Below are 14,222 nucleotides of genomic sequence, written 5' to 3'. Positions count from 1 at the left end.
GGCTCCCTGGAATGATCCCCACCTATCTGTCATTTCTACTAGCTGTACATGCCCCCATTGTATCATCTTCACATGTGGTCTGCGTGTTTATGAGATTTAGTGTTTGTGAGATCCTGAGGCCTCATAGGTAAGGATATTTTGACTTATAGGATAGATGAGAGTTGAGGGTTTTCTGCACTTTAGCTCACTTTTAGTGACCAAGATAAGCTTAGGCCAGTTTCGGAGACATTCCGAGTTGTTAATACATATGCTACTATAATTGCTTCTCATCTGTCTAAACCATATCACAAACTACTAAAAGCAGAAGGGGGAATACTTGACATTCAAAATGTGGTATGTTCCTGAACCTGAAGTCTTAATTTCAGAGTTACGCTTTCTGTGGCAAAGGAAACTTTAATCTTACTAATTTTTCTCTTCTTTTTCCCGAGATAGAGTCTCCCTCTGTCACCCAGGCTGGAGTGCAGTGTGTAATCTTGGCTTATTGCCACTTCCGCCTCCCAGCTTCAAGTGATTCTTGTGCCACAGACTCCTGAGTAGCTGGGATTATAGGCGTGCACCATCATGCCTGGCTAATTTTTGTATTTTTAGTAGAGATGGGGTTTCACTATGTTGGACAGGTTGGTCTCGAACTCCTGACCTCAAGTGATCCGTCTGCCTTGGCCTCCCAAAGTGCTGGGATTACAGGTGTGAGCCACTGCGCCTGGCCATTATTAGTATTTTTAATATAAATGCATATGTGTGATAGCTACTACTAGTGTGCATAGAGTATGTATTTTCATATCTATTTACATACAGGAATACAAAGATCTAGATTCTGTCAGATTCTGTAATCTGCATTTTCCCACTGAAGCAAGTTGGTTTCTTCCCACCACAATATTTCAAGCAAATGTTCCTGAGATTCTGTGGTCGGTTTGCCTCTGTCTCACTCTACATCTCTGTCAGGAATGCTGTAATTTAAATTGTGAACTACCAAGAAAACTTTCGTATAAATGTTCCTAACCCAGGTAGTAATGAAATTACTGAGATTGAACCGAGCCAACTGAGTTCACTTTATTTATTTTGGCTGAGCAAGAGAATCATGCTAAAAATTACCTGTTTTTGAATTTGTTCAAAACATGAATTGTATAACAATATTATATTTGGAACTTTGAATGCAATGTCCATGTTTCATATCCTCCACCTGTAATTATTAATATATGCTGCTGAGAATTTTAATAGGCAGAGTCAATCATTGAAAACAACTAAATATCTTGATTTTGTTATGAATCTCTGAATGTCCTTATTTTGGATCATATTATTATATGGTTCTACTTGTACACACACTTTGATAGACATTGAATTTAAAATATCAGCATGTCAACAAATATTTCTCTTTTCGTGATGTAGTAAACCAGGTTTTGCAACTAGTGTGGTTTGCTTCACAGCCACTGGATGTCACTATAGTTCCCCAGATGGAGTCCTCTCTGCTGTTATAATCAGTGTAAGAGTAGGGTAGAGGAAAAACTTCAGCTTCAAGTCCTCTGAAACTTAATGGGATCCATGTTTGTGTTGCTCCCATTTTGATTCCTAATTGAAGCCATGGTATGAAGCAGTGGCAATTAACACAATACCTCAAGCGCATACCTACAGACTCCTCGGGAAGAGGAATTAATTGTATTTTAGTATCTTTGCTAGGGACAGCTGAGATTTCCATTGTGAATATCATTGTGGAGTGGCTTTAATAAGCAAAATGAATGACTGGAGGCTCTTAATGAAACCAGTTTAATGTGTGCAGCTATGCCCACGTGATCGCCTTAAGACAGAAGCAATGCACAGTGACAGTGAGGGAATGGTTCACAGCCTTCTGCTTGGAAGCTGCTCCTTCACTCTTTTTTCTTTTTTAACAAAGGAAGTACAAGTGTTTTTCCTGTTCTGGAGCTGATATGTAGTCGGACTTTCTGTGCAGTTTATAACATACCAGCCATCAGAGTTGTGACCACCCTCGTCACAGCAGAAATCATTGTGAAGCCTTTGGGACATGTGGCACTGTGCTTCTTTCCATAAAGAGAATCAAGCGCCCTGACCCCCTGGGCTTTGAGGAGACATGGTGTCCTGGCAGCGCGCACAGACCGGAAATGGGCAATATTTAACTAGCAAAGATGGGAAGTGCCTATAACTAAATCTGCTTCTGATTCAGCTGATTTTTCCTTCTACATATTCTCAAAGCCTCAGCCACATAAATTCAGGTCCTGGCATCTCTCCCCTCAGGTATTATGTTAGCCTCACAACGGGTCCTCCTGCCTCTGGTAGTGCTAACGTTATCCATCTGAATGCAGACCTGATTCTTTTTGCATTTGGGTCCAAGGTCCTCTGTGGGGCTTGTAGCATCTTGTGACCTGTCTACCCTTCATAGCTGCAGCCTTAATGTCCCACCCTTCCCTCCTTTTAGTTTATATGTTAGAGAACTGCCTGCAGATGCCTGCATACACTACAGTTTCTACTCAGTTTTCTTGTTTATGCTGTTAAGAGTCACAGGAAACCCTTTCCTGTCCATCTTTACTTAGCCTACTGCTGTTCATCTTCCTGGGCTTAGTTATTTTAGTTAAAAATGGAAGGAAAGTAAAATGTCAGCCTTTTCTTAAAAATGCTTATGACAATAAAGATGAAAACTCTCAGCTGTCCAAGCTGACTGATAGGTAACCTAGTGCCACAGTCCTGGAAGAGTGGGGAGAGAAAAGCAGTTGGAGGCATCCCATGCTCAGCCTTGTGAAGTAGAGTCACCCTTTCCATCTGACAGCAGGCCGGGAGACACATCCGCCTCTTACACATGCCTGGCTGCTGGGCGCAAACTGCTGCCGCTGCTCCAGGGCTGTTCCTTGAGATGATCAGGATGCTTGCAGCCACCACCCGTACTCATACATCCCTGGGGAAATTGCAAATCCTGAAAACAACAGAGAGCTGCAGGAGGCACTAAGAGTGTTAGTGATGAATTGTGTCCTGGGAGATGATGTTTCCACAGGACATACTATATAGGTAGGTGTGAGAAACAAGCAGTGTGGACAAGATTTAGATACAAGGTTGTTCAAAGTAGATTGTTTACAATACCAATTAACTAGACGAGTTAAAACCTAACAGTATAAAAGGAGAATACTATAAATGACAGTACATCCAAGGATGTAATGTTATGCAGCTTTTGATCATGCTTTTATTCTTCCTTTGAAGACTGATGTGGGTAAATGTAACATTGTGGTGATGATTGAATAAAATCAGTGTATAAATATATGTTTTCTAATATTATAAAAAGCGTATACACATACACTCATATAGAGCAAGAGAAAAAGACAAGAAGGGAATATATTGAAAGGTTAGGTGCTTATTCCTGATTGACAGGTTCAAAGATGTATTGTGATTGTAAGTTATCTGTATTTGCAAAATTTTCTTTAATGGAATGTATTATTTTAATACTCAGAAAAAAAGAAATAAACATAATTTTTAAAACTTTGAAAGAGATTTTTAAAGCCTTAGCTCAGACATCTTTCTGAAGCCCCAAGTTGGACAAAATACACATCCTCTTTGTTGCTGTAACATTTTCTACAACTATTTTAATGGTGATCATATTATTAAAATTAGACAGTAATTCCATGGAGCCGGGACTCTGTACACATGCATCTTTGTAACCCAGGGTCTGAGACAAATAAACATGGTTTGAACTAAGTCATGCTAAACTGTAAGGCATTTATATCAAAAAATTAAAAGGATGGATTACAAAGTACAAAGAAGGAATAGGCTTGGAAAAGAAGCCAAAGAAATCACATGCCGTGCTCAGATAGAATTTACTCTGAGTCCTTAAAGAATGCTGTGAGAACCTTCAGATTAATGGAAACTGTCTGTAAGCTCTTCAGATATTTACCCAGTCAACTCGAGATCATATTTATGCAGACATTTTGTGGAAAAATAAGGCTGTCTCTGAATATAAGTTGCAATGGTTGGGTCTGAGTTAATTGGAGACTATTTCCCCTTGCAGAAGAATGAACTGCAGGGCCTTTATAGCCATCAAGCTGAAGTGTCACAATTTTCCTATTATTGCACTTGGGGAGTTGAATGTGTCTGATGGCAATTTTCTGGGGGATCCTGCTGGTATTAAGTAGTATTCTTAGGTTAAGGAACCTTTTAGAAAGTGAGCTGCGTTTTATTCTTTGCTTCTCCAGTTTTTGTTTTGCTTGGCCAGAGACTGTTCATTTTTATCTGAAAATAAGATTGACAAAATGTATGTAGTTTCTACCCAGCATAGAGAAGTACAAGGACCATTTGTCTCCTGGAGTTTCCTGTAAAAAAGGTATTCAAAAAATTGTTTTCTGAGCGAATTAGAGGTAAAAGCCACTTTTGTTTCTTCTCTTATCAAGTGAGAGAAGAGTAGGGACTCAGGTTTCTATTTGAGCTCCACGCTGTACTTGGCAGTAGATTCAGCAAAGAAATCCAGGCAGAAGGTCACAGGTGAGCACTTTCCATTCTTGGAGGATTGAGGTTTTTAAAAAGACTTTGATGTTAAATCAACAGTTTCAGAAGAAACTTCTTGCTTTCTTCTTCTTTTTTCTTTTCTTTTTCTTTTTTTAAAGAAAGAGTTTCTGAAAATTTGAAAACAGAATTACATGTAGTTATCATTATTTGGTAATATTTATTTTTATGACCGTAAGACCTCACTGACCTATTAGAAACAAAAAATACAACTCAAGGCAATATGAAATTTTTGTTTTTGTTTTGAAAAAGCTTTTAAAATGCTTTTGGAGCTTTCTTTGTTTCTCCTTCTTTGTGATTGCTATGTTGAAGTAATTTAAGAGGGCTTCCCTCCTCTTTTTCTGCCTACATATGAGTGGTAGTTGACAATTGTAATTTACTTTCCAGTGCCCAAAAAATAAGTCAGAAAGTTTTATTTTCAATAGATTTGTATCTGTGAAGTTTTAATAACACATTTTATTATAGTATTTGGATATATTTGGATGGATTTTATGAAGTTTTAAGAATAAAGTATTTAAAATAATAATTTTGAATTCATGTGATTCCTACCTGTGGTCATGTCTCAAATGGTAACTCAGAAAGTACCCGAGTTCATTCTGGGTTTTGAACATTGCAGCAAAGAACCCCTAGTTGTAGAATTAATGTTGTTCCTTTTGATATTTGAAATATATGATAAATAACTTAGTAGGATGACTTAGTTGGTTAAAATTTGCTTGGTAGGAGAAAGGTCCATAGAAAGTTTAATAAGGCCTTTTGGTTTAGTGTTTTGTTTTGTTTGCCCTTTTCTTAGGTCTTGGTAATGACGTTTTTTGGCTAGACTGAGGCAAATGAAAGTTGGTTTTCAGCAACATTTCACCTCCTTTTGCAGCATTTTTATTTTCTTCTCGGAGTAATCCATCTAGTCATCTTGCATCTTCCTGTTGAATTTTCTGTCTACTAGGGCCTGTGTTTAGTCAGATATCTGCATTGAAAAAAGAAATGCTAATTTTACGTGAGATGTGATGAACTGATATTCAATTATGCCTCCCGGGGTTATTTGGATTATTGTAACATTAATCCTTTAACATAATGAGATTGGTTGGGGGAAGGTACAATGCATCCAAACTGGGATGGTGATATATACATTTAAAAAGAATATGTAATATAATCTCTAAAAATCAGATTCTATAATAAGAAAATTATATCTTCATTACCAGGCTAGTATATAAGGTAAAAAAACTATAGCTGCATTCAATCCTCTTGACTTTTATTAGCTTCCTTAATATGTTATCTGAATTTTTGATAGAACAGTACTAGAAATCTTTTTTGAAGGAATGGAATGTATGTCTCTGGCTTTCTCACATACTCTGTTTCTTGATGGCTTTTTAAAAGACGTATTTTCTTAAGATTACCAGATTAGTTTCCTAGTGCTAGTAATTGCATTATGTAAATACTTGGTTTTATAGTTCTGTGACATTTTCTGCAAATCTTTTATCCTTTATTTTATTTTTTCAAGATTGGTATTCTGGTTTTTATTTGCATGTGGTCAACAAAACCCCTGACTAGATTCCACTTCTCAGTAACCATACATGTTACACTAGTTCTTTTTTTATATTCAGCCTCCTGAGTAGTTGGGATTACGGCCTTGAGCCACTGAACCTGCTTAGTTCTTTAGTTACGCATTGTTATAGCTGTTCAAATGTAGTTTGATTTTTCAACCTTTTTTGTTTTATTTTCTTTTTTGATGCAGTCCAAATTCAAATGATTTGTACTTTCATGGAAAATGAAGATTGACATAATTTGAAATCTTGCCCATTACTGTTTTGTCCCGTACACTTAAAATGTGATTTACTTTCAGTTAATTAGCAAATATTTATTGAATACCTTTCAAAATAAAAGAATTGGAAGCAACTAAGGTAGAGAATGGCAGGAGCATGAAAGAGCAATTTTAGTTGATATAGACAGAATGTGCAGGATATAAATAGATCCAGCAAAGGTGATAGGGAATGTCCCTTGGGTGAGAACGTCCATGAAGTTGAAGCAATGTGTGCATGGAAAAGAACATCAACTTGGGCTCAGACATGTGGTTGTCATTCACCCTGGGCACTTGGGACCTATAAATGGGGGCACTTGGGACCTACACCATCCAGTTACCATCTAGCTCCCTCACAGTCTCCACTCCACCAGTTTCCTTCAATAACTCTTTAACTCTACCTCCTTTCCCAGAGGGCAGAGGGGGGGTCCATACGCTATTCTGAACCTCTGTTTCTACCTGTAAAAATGGAACTATAACTTGCTTATTAGATTATTATATTGATTTCCTAAGGCTTCTGTAACAAATTACAAATTTGGTGGCCTAAAAACTAGAAATGTATCCTTTCACAGTTCTGGAGGGTCACATTCTTTGCAAGAACCTTAGGGAGATTCCATCCCTTGCCCACTACAGCTTCTCTTGGCTACTAGCTTTCCTTGGCTTGTGATGATTTCACTTCAACCTCTGCTTCCCTGATCACATTGCTTTTCCTCTTCTGTCTGTGTTAAATCTCCTGCCTCTCTCTTAAAAGGATATTTGTGATTGGATTTAGGGTCCACCTTAATCCAGGTTATTTTCACCATTTCAATATCGTTAATTTAATGACATCTGCAAAGACTTTACCATATAAGGCAACATTTACAGGTTCTAGAGATTAGGACCTGATATCTTTAGGGCCATTTACTTAGCTTGCTACAGGTATTATAACAATTAAATACAATAATGAAACAGCTCTCAGACTCGGACATGCAGAAATGTAACTTCATTACAGTATTTTGAATTAGTTTCTAATACTGAGTCACCTGGCTTAAGAACAGACAGTTTATTCTTCTATTATTTGTTTGTTCTTTGGATTATTCTTAGTCTTCTTGAGGAAAATAATCAATGCAATTTTTATCAATGAGTTCCATACACATTTAAAATGTGTTCAGTCGAAGGTTGAGACCTACCTTCACTCTTCCAGCACTCTGTTGGGACATTTAAATCCCCAGAGGGATATCTGTCTAACTTTTATCCAACTGTTGTCTTCATGTTGTAGAAACTCCTGCTTTTTAAGCTTATTGCGTAATCATGATGACCCTTAGGTTCACAGTCTTCCTTTAGTCCTTCCATATTTCTTCTTGGGAACTTGGTACTACAATACTCTTGCCCCGTACTGGGATGCTATGGACTTGACATTGTTCTTAGCTATTGCTTCTCTGTCATGCTTGGTGAAGGACTTCTATTTAAGGCTGGAGTATAGACTTTCTAAGTCTATACTCTGATTTGAGCCACATACCACTGTTAAACCTATCTGGAATCTTACAACTCTTAGAGGGTTCTATTCAGGAAGGAGGCAGGATGCGTGAAGGGGTGGCCTGCCCCTCCACACCTGTGGGCGTTTCTCGTTAGGTGGAATGAGAGACTTGAGAAAAGAAATGAGACACAGAGACAAAGTATAGAGAAAGAAAAAGTGGGCCCAGGGGACCGGCGCTCAGCATACAGAGGACCCACGCCGGCACCAGTCTCTGAGTTCCCTCAGTATTTATTGATCATTATCTTTACCATCTTAGAAAAAGGGAAGTGGCAGGATAATAGGATCATTGTAGGGAGAAGGTCAGCAGTAAGACATATGAATAAAGATCTCTGTGACATGAATAAGTTTAAGGAAAAGTGCTGTGCCTTGATATGCATATGCAAACATCTCCATAAACCTTTTTAGTCCATAAAGAGCAGCATTGCCGCTAGCACGTCCCACCTTCAGCCCTAAGGCGGCTTTCTCCTTTCTCAGTAAACAGAACATACAATAGGGTTTTACACTGAGATGTTCCATTGCCCAGGGACGGGCAGGAGACAGATGCTTTTCTCTATCTCAACTGCCAAGAGGCCTTCTTTCCTCTTATATTAATCCTCCTTAGCACAGACCCTCCACGGGTATCAGGCTGGGGGACGATTAGGTCTTTCCCTTCCCACGAGGCCATATTTCAGACTATCACATGGGGAGAAACCTTTCCTAGAAACACCTAGCTTTCCTAGGCAGAGGTCCCTGCGACCTTTGGCAGTGTACATGTCCCTGGGGACTTGAGATTAAGAGAATGGTGATGACTTTTCACAAGCATACTGCCTTCAGGCACTTGTTTAACAAAGCACACCCTGCACAGCCCAAAATCCATTAAACCTTGAGTCACCACAGCACATGTCTCTTGCAAGGACAGGGTTGGGGGTAGGGTCACAGATTAACAGCATCTCAAATACAGAACAAAATGGACTCTCTTATGTCTACTTCTTTCTATATAGACACAGTAACAGTCTGATCTCTCTTTTCCCCACATTTCCCCCTTTTCTTTTCAACAAAACCACCATTGTCATCATGGCTTGTTCTCGATGGTCACTGTCTCTTTGGAACTGTTGGGTATACCTGCAGACTAACAGCAGACAGAGCAGGCACACAAGGATTAATATGAAATTTACAATAGTAGTACTTCAGATGGTCTTAACCAAAGTGACAGGGTTAAGATTTGCAAGGCCATCAGCAACTCCTGCAATTGCCTCAGTTTCACAGTCTGATCTCTCTTTTCCCCACAATGTGGAGTCACTTGGGACCTACACCATCCAGTTACCATCTAGCTGCCTCACAGTCTCCACTCCACCAGTTTCCTTCAATCACTCTTTAACTCTGCCTGCTTTCTCAGAGGGCAGAGGGTGGGTCCCCACAAGTGACAATGGAGGATTGGCTAGGCATGCTTCTTCCTAAACAATTATATTTGTCAAAAATGGATAAAGTCTACTGCGAAGCTCAAAAAAACCAACAAAATGCCTCTTTGCTATTTTTTCCTTTCTTTATAGTGTAGTATGAGGGCAGAATTCATAGTGTTTTCTTAGAGGTAGAGAAAGGTAATGGGTCCAAGGAAACATAGGTTGGCAAAGCAAATAAACAAGCATCTTTATTGATATCTTGAAATGTCTCCAACTGCAGTTGCAAAGAATACAGATACAGTGCTTAGCACATAGTGCATTTAATAATGTGTACCTGTGTTTCATAATCTTGAAATACCAGCTGAGTTTACATGAGAAGTAAACAGAAGTAGGACAGATTTTTTTTTTTTAAATACTTTAAGTTCTAGGGTACATGTAAACAACAGACAGATTTTTAAGAATGCAACTTCCCACTTGGTAGCTCAGTGATCACTGGATGTCCCTCCAGTTTGATTGTCTTGCAGTTTTTCTAGCTTATTGCTGGTAACACAGTCCTTCCAAGTGCTAAGGCTGAGAACCTTGACGTCTTCCTCAAGTACTTACTTTTTCACTCCATATCCAATCTGTCAGCAAATTCTGTTGGCCCTACCTTCAAAATAGATCAAGATTCTGTGTATTTTTTTTTTTTTAACCACATCAACTGCTACCATGCTAATCTAAGCTGCATCATCTCTCCTGGGGTTAGTTCCAATAGCCTACCAAATGGTCTTTGTGCTTTCAGCCTTTTAAAATCAGTTTCTGCTCCACAGTGTGATCCTATTGAAACTTGTTAGTTCATGTTATTCCTGTGTTCAAAATGACTTCCCATCCAACACAGAGGAAAAGCCAAATCCTTACTATATAGACTGCAGGGCTTTCTACAACTCATCATCTCATCACCATTATTTCCTTAACTTCTTTTCCTGGGATAACCCCTTTTCCTCATTTAGCGTTAGCCACACTAACCTCCTGGCTGTATTTCAAACATACCAGCCTTTCTCTCACCTCAAGGGCTTTTTTTCTTACTCCTCCTCTTTATCTGCTTGGCTCCTGTCCTCTTCTCCTTTAGGTCTCTGTTTAAACATTGTCTTCTCAATGAGGCCTTCTTGACAAGCTGTTGGAAATGGGTTCCTATCCCCTGTGTCTTCAGCACTTTCTCTCTCTTCCCTGCTCTATTTTTCCCTGTAAGGTTTGTCACCACTATTATGGTTTAAATATTTGCCCCTCCAAATTTCCTGTTGAAATGAGATCCCCAGTGTTGGAGGTAGGTCTAGTGGGAGGTGTTTAGGTCATGAAGGCAGATCCCTCGTGAATGACTTGGTGCCATCCTTGTGGTAATGAGTGAGTTCTCACTCTATTCGTTCACACAAAAACTGGTTGTCCAAGAGCCTGGCATGTCTATTGCTGTCTCTTGCCATGTGACACACCTGCTCCCCCTTCACCTTCCCACATGATTGTAGGCTTCCTGAGTCCTCACCAGAAGCAAGTGCTGCTACCATGCTTCCTGTATAGCCATGAGCCAAATAAACCCCTTTTCTGTATAAATCACCCAACCTCGGTATTTCTTGATAGCAACAAAAAATGGACTAAGACCACCACTTTTTATGATTCACATTTTATTTATTATTCACGTATTCCCATTAGAATGAAAGCTTCATGAGGGCAGTTATTTTGTTACTGTCTTCTCCACTACAAAATTTTTCACCCTAAGATGAGTGTTTGACATACTGTGGACCTTCAGCAAATATTTGTCGAATGGATGAACAAATGACTAAGTTATAGCTGACTGCCAGACTATATGAACTTGTCTATAACAAGCAGAAGCAGACAAGCTTTTTGGGCAGGGTTCACATTCATACACATGTTTTAGGAGGTTTGCTATGCTATCAGTGTCCATGTTAGATTAGAAGAATGAGAAAGGAGAGGTTTGAAGATTAGTTAGGCTGAACAAGAAAAGGCAAAGGTCTAAATTGAAATGGTGACAGTAGGACCTGGTGTGGGGGTTGTTAGTTGTGTGAGAGACACCCAGAGGAAGAATCCCTACAATCAGAGAATTTCATGAGTAGAGGATATTGGAGTAGAGGTAGAGAAAGTTGCAAAGGTGAGCTGTAGTTCTACCTTTTTTGAGAGAGTGTGGTAAAAATGACAGTAATGGAGATAGGATAATTTAGAAAGAAAAAACCATTTGAAAGGGAAAAATGTAGATGACTTTGTTTCATTTTTAAATTTAAAAAGTTTTTTGGTACCATTTAAAATTTTGTATATGTACAGTTCAGTGTCATTATATGAATTCACATTGTTGAATATTGTTGTGCAACCATCATGACTGGCCATCAATCTCTAAAATATTTTAATTTTCTCATACTGGAACTCTGCATCAATTAAATGATAACTGCTCATTCCCTACTCTCTCCAGCCCTTGGCAACCCCCATTCTATTTTCTGTCTCTATGAATTTCACTATTATAGGTACTTTGTATAAGTGGAATCATACAGCACTTGTTCTTTTATATTTGTCTTATTTCTCTTAGCATAATAGCTTCAAGGTTCATCTATGTTGTAGCATGTGTCAGAATTACATTCCTTTTTAAAGCTGAATATTCCATTGTATGTACTGCATATACCACATTTGTTATCTATTCATTGTTCATGGACATGGACTTTAGGTTTTCACCTTTTGGCTATTGCGAATGATGCTGCTATGAACATTGGTATACAAATTTCTGTTCGAGTCCCTGCTTTCACTTCTTTTGAGTAAACAGCCAGAAGTGGAATTGCTGGATCCTATGGTAATTTTATGTGTCATATTTTGACTTTGGTTTTAGACACACTGTATTTGAGGTGGTGGACCGTATAGCAGTTAGGACAGGAGCATGGGTGAGAACAATTATAGTCAGAGATTTCACTTCAGAAAACCTGACAAATGAGATGATAGAAGAGGTGAGAATGGATTTGTTTATAGGGGGAGAAAGAAAGGAGTTGAACCAGGGACTGAGATAGAGGAGAAGGAGCTAGTGGAGCCAGTCAATGGGATAGGAAAGGAGCAATCAGAGTTCGTAATAGAACCCCAAGTGTTGATATACACTTAGCTTAAACTCATCCATATTCATTGAACACTCTTACGAGAACTTCCTTTTGGATGAATAAATGTCTATTTAAGAATGATATTACTTTCAAGAGTTTGGGTGTTGTAGGTCACAAATCACTACTGAATGTTGAATTTCTGAGGCATAAATACTTTTTAAAAACATCCTAGAAACAATAAAACAGCAGAGAATTTCCATATTCCTTATTTGGTTGTTCTCCATTTCCTGTTTTGCATTGGTAATTTCCAGTTTCTTTTCTTTTCTCCGCCTTTTATTGAAGTATGGCATACATTAAGAAAGGTGTACAAACCAAGTGTGCACAACTCAGTGAACTCTCAGATATTGCATATACCAGAGTAACCAACCCCAAGATCAAGAAACAGTGTTATACTCACCCCGGTGATTCCCTTCATGCCCCCCACTTACTTAATATCTCCAAAACCCTTTCTAGCACTACAGATTAATTTTGCTGTTTTGAACTTTATGTAAGTAGAATCATGCAGTATGCGTTATCTGTGTCTGGATTATTTAATTAAATATTGTGTTCAGGAAATGCAATATGTATCTATACTGTTGTGGGTTGTTGTAGTATATTTTCACTGTGTGCTTTTACACAATTTACTTATTCATTCTCATATCAGTGGGCATTCGGCTAGTTTCAAGTTTGGGGCTATTATGAATAATACTACTGTCAACATCCTCACAGTTTCTTATAAAAATAGGAATTTTGCATGCTATATTCACCTCTTTACAATTGCCTTTGCTTACTTCATTTAAGTGCCTTTTCTGCCAAGTGCCTTCTCACCCTACTTAATTATTCATTGTTATTACAAAATATATTTTCCTGAGTATTAGCTTTGAAATAATAAAGTGCCCCAAGGAATTGGGCTTCTTAAAAAAAATACCTATATCTACTTGTATTAAAATTTTCCTTTTAAAGCATTTATTTTAATTTTTCTCAGCTATCCAGATTAGTCTGGACAGTCTTAAATGCACATGAACCTGTCAAAATTCTTCATCTCTTAATGAAGTGAATTGTTCAACCTTGAAATAAATATTTTAATTTTGGCACCATGGTAAGTTGGAGAAAAAAGTAGCTCCCATATACTTCATGCAGATTTGTTATCAAGCTTATATTATTTACACAGTAAGAAAAGGAAATTGAGATAACAAAGAGTACATTATGATATTTTATACATGTTTTCTTTTTAGACAACAGTCTGCTTTGTTATAAAAATGAACATTAGTAAATTGAATATCGATGAGAAATTTTATCAATCTGGCTATTTCATAATTAAGTTGAAATCTGCTATGTTTAATAAAGACGCGTAATACATTTTATATGTTTGCATGTGTCTATGTGTGTGTGTGTGTATATGTATATTTGTCTATCTGTCAACATACTCGTTGAAACATTCTTTACAGAAAGAACAATAGAAGACCATGAACTGGTGATTGAAGTGCTATCCAACTGGGGGATAGAAGAAGAAAACAAGCTATACTTTAGAAAAAATTATGCCAAATATGAGTTCTTTAAAAACCCAATGGTAAGTGAAATCCCCATTAATCGTTATGGAAAATAAATGAATCAGTTAAATTTTATGCAAAGGAGATAGTCACTATAAATAAAATACAGTCCTATTTGGTAAATTGTAGATGAAGACTCTGGTCCTTTAAAATTATACCCACATTTCTCATGCTAACAATGATTAGTGAACAATAATCATAGTAGTTCAGATACACAGTTGTAAAGCTTTTTGAAGCCCTATTGGTAAAGTCTGAATTGAGATGAATTTGGTTTATTTAATTTAAAAGTATTAGGAAACCTAATTTTGCCTTTTGTGAAAAGGAAACAATTATACATTTGATGTGGAAAATGAATTTTTATAGGTTCTCAAACAGATTAAGAACAAGTGT

At 37.8% G+C, this 14,222-nt stretch overlaps 1 protein-coding gene across 2 annotated transcripts in view; it reads left to right on the top strand.

Moving 5' to 3' along the window:
- GRB14 (growth factor receptor bound protein 14) overlaps positions 1 to 14,222 on the top strand; it is a 129,815-nt gene that overhangs the window by 81,994 nt on the left and 33,599 nt on the right. For both annotated transcript variants that reach the window (XM_003907550.5, XM_009182341.4), the window contains one exon: positions 13,731 to 13,852. In XM_003907550.5, coding sequence (XP_003907599.1) covers positions 13,731 to 13,852 — 122 coding nt within the window. The remainder of the gene's footprint in view (positions 1 to 13,730; positions 13,853 to 14,222) is intronic.

Source organism: Papio anubis, chromosome 10 (genome assembly GCF_008728515.1).
Source record: "Papio anubis isolate 15944 chromosome 10, Panubis1.0, whole genome shotgun sequence".
NCBI lineage: Eukaryota > Metazoa > Chordata > Mammalia > Primates > Cercopithecidae > Papio > Papio anubis.
Note: the sequence above shows the minus strand (reverse complement) of the source record. Positions and strands in the feature narration are given on the sequence as shown.